Consider the following 6,571-nt stretch of genomic DNA (forward strand, 5'->3'; position numbering starts at 1 on the left):
GACCATATACACTGGGGGTTTAGAAGTAGTGTATGTGAACCTCTCAAGGACAGAGCACAACACATCCTTTTGGATGCAGCACTAGCCCCAGGATACTTTACAAAAAGCCCAGCATGCAGCAAAGGGCATATTGTGGCTTTCTGGTCCCCTTGACCCCTCAGGACCTCATAGCCTGCACTCCACTCAATCCAAGATCCCAAGATTTCAAAGGACCGAAGAGACTGAAGACCTCTGTCCCACAAGTTAGTCACTGATTAGGCGGAGGTCTCTGGCGCCAGTTTTCCTCACATTTGTTCTGAACCTGCACAACGGTCTTAATTTGTTTAGGGAGTATTTGGAATGGGACACAGCTGGGCTCATCAGTCAGCTGGCCTCACTATTCCACTGGTAACATGCACAGTCCCCAGGAAGACAACCAATGAGACCCAGAATTGAGAATTTAAACTAGTTTATTTAAAACAAGCTCTCATTTTCTCATTATCAATATCTGTGTGGTTTCTGCAAAGTTATAAAAACAACTGGAATGTGTGCTAAAACAACAATTTCAGTGTTGCTCGCAGACACTAATCTTAGAGCCTTGTTTTCTCTGGTTCCATTTCTTGCTTATGGAGAGCTAAACCTAATCTGCTCTCCAGATATGAGATCTGTTCATGATTCTGTCCCAAAGAGTAAAATCAAAATTTAATGTTGGAACTCCCAGCTATAAGTCACACTAATTCATCTGATGAACTTTGTTGTCTGTGATATTACCATGCTCACGGTGTCAAGGCGGCCCATACATGAACTCATGGATTGAGTGAGCAAATACTGGCCCCACCCCACTCCTACCCCAAACCCCCAAAAGAAATGAGAGGCTTTCTTTTGTAGGTTGCAAGTCCTGGTCTGGTTTATTTATAAAGCAATAAATATTAGAAGCACAAATAAATTGCACGTGTGTAAACAAACTGTACAATGATTGATGAGAGATGAGGGAAGGTGGTTCGGAAGACTCCAAGAAGCATAATACTGTCATCCTGAATGTAGGGCAGACTAAGAGAGAAGGCGTCTTAGAAGCATTTGCGGTGGACGATGGATGGGCCTGCCTCGTCATACTCTTGCTTGCTGATCCACATCTGCTGGAAGGTGGACAGGGAGGCCAGGATGGAGCCCCCAATCCAGACAGAGTACTTACGCTCTGGGGGAGCAATAATCTGCAGAGTGAAAACAAACACCTCCAGTGAACTCTGAAGTTCCAAGCAACACAGTAAGCAACAAGTTGGAAAGATTCATAGAAAAATAAATTCGTGATCAATTCACTGTAATGTGATACTTCGTACCACAAATGAATATGGTGGAGTCAAGTTTGATGCGCTTTTCTCCATTTCATCATTTTCACTGTCAAAGTCTCGACAAAATAGAATTGACCCACTTCTCTGTATAATGTGGTAATAAATGACTTGCATGGTGGAGGCTAGCCTGAAAGTTGGGGACTGTTAAAATGTGTTCAAAGATATGTTTCTTTTTTTTCTTCAAAGATTTATTTTTATCCACGGCTTGAAAGTATTTTCAAGTCTCCTATCTTGGGAAAAGTGCTAGAAAAATCAGACAAAATTCTAGAAAAAAGTGCTAGAAAAGCCAAAGGGTAAAGTCTACGGGAGACAGGAGGCTAAATGTGAGGGGAAAGGAGTTAGGAATTCTGTTTGGAATACTGAGACCTGCCTTGGCTCCCCCACCCACAGAAGTTCCTTACCTTAATCTTCATGGTGCTGGGAGCCAGGGCAGTGATTTCCTTTTGCATGCGATCAGCAATACCAGGGTACATGGTGGTACCTCCAGATAAGACATTGTTGGCATACAGGTCCTTGCGGATATCAATGTCACATTTCATGATGCTGTTGTAAGTCGTTTCATGGATGCCAGCAGATTCCATACCTAGGAACAAGTTAAAAACTGAATCACAGTGCATTCAGACCAGGGGACCAGGGTGGAGGGAAGGGAACAGGACTCCTCTGTGTTGGTAAACTGTCATCATTTGTCTCTGAAACATATGTTCCTCTACAATACATTGCAGGGTTTTGTGGAACAGATGTCTTCAAAGTGCTGACAGTAAATCCACAACACACTGCCAAGAAACGAACAACTGTGTTTAGCACCTGTTTGAAGAGAACACTTGCTGTACCCATCAGATGCATGGAGATGTATTAGAAAAGGACAAGGCACATATTTACCTCAGATAAATGCAATTCTTATTTATGGACTAAAATAAGATCCTGAGAAGCTTCCTTTTGGAAATCACGCCTTAGGAAAGATGTTTGGTAATGTACAAGTGTCCAGTTATTACTAGGAGTAGGACTGTCATTGCACTTAATAATGAGCAGTCTGAAAGTAAAGTCCAGCTACTTGGTGATGGAACTTATTGGATTATGTCACCAGTCTTGAGTCATCATCCCTTCCTTGCAGATATGGGTTATTCAGTTCCTACTCTGTCTCGTTCCTTATTTTGAGATGAAGCCAGTATGTCATCCTCTATCATATTATTGCTACAGAGCAGTGATGGCCAATCCTCTAATGAATCATCAGGATCTGAGGCTGACTGTGTGAGAGTGTAAGCTATGACTTCTGTTCCCCTTAATCATTGTTGATTATAATAGATTTTACTCTGGAAGAGCCCAAGATTTCTAGGGAAAAGCTGTGCTTCTGCACCAGACCCTACCACTCACCAATGAAGGAGGGCTGGAAGAGCGTCTCGGGGCAGCGGAAGCGCTCATTGCCAATAGTGATGACTTGGCCATCAGGCAGTTCATAGCTCTTCTCCAGGGAGGAGGAAGAGGCAGCAGTAGCCATCTCATTCTCAAAATCCAGAGCGACATAGCACAGCTTCTCTTTAATGTCGCGAACAATTTCACGTTCAGCTGCAGAAATAAAGGGTGTCACAGTTAAGCTCTGAAGAGTGAAGTGGACCGCGGGGAAGTAGGTGGGTTCTCTAGTGGAGGAAGAAAACCAGACACGTGCTGTGGCAGATGAGATACACACACACTCACCGGTGGTGACAAAGGAGTAGCCACGCTCAGTGAGGATCTTCATGAGGTAGTCAGTGAGATCCCGACCAGCTAGATCCAGACGCATGATGGCATGGGGCAAAGCGTAGCCCTCATAGATGGGGACATTGTGGGTCACACCATCCCCAGAGTCCAGAACAATGCCTGTCAGAGGAAACAGATGAGAACAAGGTGAAGCCCTGAGGACCACTGCTTTAGCCATGCCAAAGCCTGCTTCCAATCTTGGCTAAGAGATACCAGCACTGGGCAAGGATCCAGATAAAATTAGATCCCTTTCACATGAGGAATAGAAATGAGCATAATGAATGCTAAATCTGAAGCCAGCAACAGCTCATCCTTTTAAATATTGCACTAGAAAAATTCCCCTGGACACTTTCAAGTGACCATCCCTCTTACCAGCCACTAGCACATTATGCAAGCATCCAGGCATGTTTTTCTTTCCTCCTATCTAACTTACAGATGTTTCTTTCTTTTTTGACTCAGACCCTGTAGGGAATGTGGGTTCTCTTTGGAAATGTTTGCCCAGGGGCTGTGATGGTGTGAACACTTCCCCGCGACTGCTACATCCCAGGCTGATACGTTGTGCAGAGTCTGGATGTGTGACACTGCATACTTTAGGCAATGGAAGTCTCCAAGTCCATGTTCTTTCAGCTCTTAGAAATAAGTGTGCTCTGAAACCAACCTCAGGGTACTACTGTCACCTCTCTTAGAACAGACATCTTCCCAGGGAGTGTGAGGAAAGGGATCATTCCCTTTTTCACTGGGGAGACTGATTTACAGCCAAGGTCAGTGACTTGGGAATGTAATTAATCAGGGACTATCTCACAATCCAAAGATACCTGTGGTACGGCCGGAAGCGTACAGGGACAGCACTGCCTGGATGGCCACATACATGGCGGGGACGTTGAAGGTCTCAAACATGATCTGGGTCATCTTCTCACGGTTGGCCTTGGGGTTCAGCGGGGCCTCAGTGAGCAGAGTGGGGTGCTCCTCCGGGGCCACACGGAGTTCGTTGTAGAAGGTGTGGTGCCAGATCTTCTCCATGTCGTCCCAGTTGGTGATGATGCCGTGCTCGATGGGGTATTTGAGAGTCAGGATACCTCGCTTGCTCTGGGCCTCATCACCTACATAGGAATCCTTCTGACCCATGCCCACCATGACTCCCTGTGAGAAGAAAGAGATGAGAAAATCAAGCTTCCACCATGTCAGGAATACAATCGATGCCTTATTAATTTATTCTAACTGCCCAAGTCAAGGGACATCTTATGAATACCAGAAATAATAAACAACAGGATTTTACCCCAATCTAGAAACATCCTTTAAAATCGATCTTTTATCTTCTCCTCACCCCACCCCTAAGAGGTATAATTCTACTGTTTAGAATATAACTAGGTGGAGGATGAAGCTATTTCACTGAAGAAGCAGAGCCTCATCTCATTTTTTTCTCACCCCATTTTTAAAATACCATAATCCTTTCACTAAATTATTAAGCTCATCACCCATGTCAACTGGAATATAAATGACCACATTGTGGAATGACTGAATTAATGACACACTGTATTTCTCCTAAGAAAAGATTTTGACATTCATCAAGCGAACATAAAAAGATGGACTGATACACTCTGTCGGTGAAGTCCAGCCTGCCCAGGGCGGTCCTGGAGGAGCCATCCTTCACCAGCACTGAGGAGTACCGCCCTCCTCCCTGGCAGCCTGTCCGGCATTGTGGCAAAGCCATAGAGCCAGAGAGCGTGGCATTTCTTTTAATAAACAAGGTGGCATGTCACTATCACCATGACACTTACTGCCTCTGTCACGCCTGGCTTCTAAAAATGCAACAGCCAGGAAGCAGATGGATTACATCTTTTGGGAGCCCTGTAATCTGGCTGTGAACAAGAGGGAGCAATGTGGCCTGGCTCCCGGTTGGTTGGGCTAAGTTGTATTATTATGAGTTTTGAACAGGACAGAAAAGGGAGGCAGAAGAGAAGACACTGAGGACTAAAAAGGCGGGTCAGGAGTGAAAGAAGCTGCTGCTTCTTCACATGGGGGAATCGGACCCTTGGTGAGCTGAGACCCTGAAGTGGACTGGGGTGGAGGGGACGCACACGTCCTGGTATGTTGGAAGCTGGGAGTATTGCTTGTCTTGGCTTGGATTTGAAGCTAATCCATCTTTTCCTATTTGGCCTAAAGAGTTCGTGACACAGGAAGGTGAGGTGAGAAATTTCCTAGATTGCTGGGCTGAAGAGGTGGCAGGAAGGGCTGTGGAGTGGGGCTGGGGGCTGCTTCAGGGGAGCGGCGCGCAGTTTACCTGGTGGCGCGGGCGGCCCACGATGGAAGGGAAGACGGCGCGGGGCGCGTCATCGCCCGCGAAGCCGGCCTTCACCAGCCCGGAGCCGTTGTCGCACACCAGGGCGGTGGTCTCCTCGTCGTCGCACATCTCGGCACAGCTTCGGCGGGGTCTGCGGGTGGAGGAGAGCGAGGCGGCCCACGTTCAGTGCCTGTGGAGCTGGCCTTGTCCGCGCCCCGGGAGGAGGGGACAGAGCAGAGGGGGGGGGGTCTGAGGGCAGGGGCGTCGGCGGTGGAGGTGGGGGCTGCCTTCCATCGCCCTTCGCCTCGGGGCAGAACGCGAAGGGTGGGCGGAAGCTGCGGAGAAGGCGCGTGGAACCTCCCAGGCTCTCAGGCCAGGAAGCTCATCCCCTGCCCCAGTGCAAGAAGGGACGGCCACCCCTGAGCAGGTCTCCCCCAGCCATTTGCACTTTCGCCTTTTCACAGACTGGGAACCCGCGTCGGCCCCACCCGCATCCCCATCCGTGCTCGTGCCCCAGGTGGAGGGAAAAGCTCAGGACGGCGGGAGCCGCAAACACCCCGTTAGGGCCCAGGGCTCGCCTTCCACGCGCTCCTCTCCCGTGAGGACCGAGACCCAGGACAGAAGAAGAGAACCAGATGACAAGTTTGGTCTTTGAAGAAAAAAAAAAAAAAAAGAAAGTGGCGGAGCGGCGGGAGCGCGGGGCACGGGCTCGGGCGGGCTGGGCTCCCGGCGAGCCGGGCGGCGAGGCGGGGAGGGCGGGCGGGCGCGGCGCGGGCGGCGCTGACTCACCGTCGGCGGGTGGGGCTCGGCTCGGGCGGGCGGCGGCAGGCGCTGGTGCCCGGCGCGGGGCGCGCGGCTTTATAGCGCGGTGATGGACGGGGTCAGTTGGAGCGGCCGGGGGCAGGGGTGGGGGGCCCGGTCGGCCACCTTGCCTTATTTGGTTGCCTTTGCACCACTGAGGAGCGCCGAGGCCATTCATGGAGCCGAGGGCAGGGGAGAGGATCAGCCAGGGGGCCCCCAGACCATGTAAGGAAGGGGAGGGGGCAACCAGGGGGATGGCCAAATAGGGAGCTAGGGCGGGGCAGGCGGTGAAGGGTAGGGGGCAGGGGAAGACTGAGCGACGCCAGCCCACCCCTCCGCCTTCCTGGGTCGGGGTGCTCCCTGGGTGTGCTGTGGGCTGGTTCTCCCGCAGCCCCGCCAGCCTCAGAGACAATAAGCCACACGCAAG

The 6,571-nt window shown here is 50.0% G+C and overlaps 1 protein-coding gene across 2 annotated transcripts; it reads right to left on the reverse strand.

The window, feature by feature from the left end:
• Positions 1-855: 855 nt before the first annotated feature.
• ACTC1 (actin alpha cardiac muscle 1) lies at positions 856-6,291 on the reverse strand. Of its 2 annotated transcripts, XM_074365875.1 has the most exons (8): positions 6,133-6,205; positions 5,922-5,992; positions 5,344-5,494; positions 3,878-4,202; positions 3,021-3,182; positions 2,700-2,891; positions 1,730-1,911; positions 856-1,190 (listed from the first exon to the last, which is right to left on the reverse strand). In XM_074365875.1, exons 3-8 carry the CDS (start codon positions 5,470-5,472, stop codon positions 1,047-1,049), a joined length of 1,134 nt encoding a protein of 377 aa, XP_074221976.1. In that variant the 5' UTR covers positions 5,473-5,494; positions 5,922-5,992; positions 6,133-6,205; the 3' UTR covers positions 856-1,046. The 2 variants fall into 2 exon arrangements, with proteins under 2 accessions (XP_074221976.1, XP_074221975.1); XM_074365874.1 differs by lacking the exon at positions 5,922-5,992 and having other exon boundaries at positions 6,133-6,291.
• Between the last annotated feature and the right edge of the window lie 280 nt (positions 6,292-6,571).

Source organism: Camelus bactrianus, chromosome 6 (genome assembly GCF_048773025.1).
Source record: "Camelus bactrianus isolate YW-2024 breed Bactrian camel chromosome 6, ASM4877302v1, whole genome shotgun sequence".
NCBI classification, from domain to species: domain Eukaryota; kingdom Metazoa; phylum Chordata; class Mammalia; order Artiodactyla; family Camelidae; genus Camelus; species Camelus bactrianus.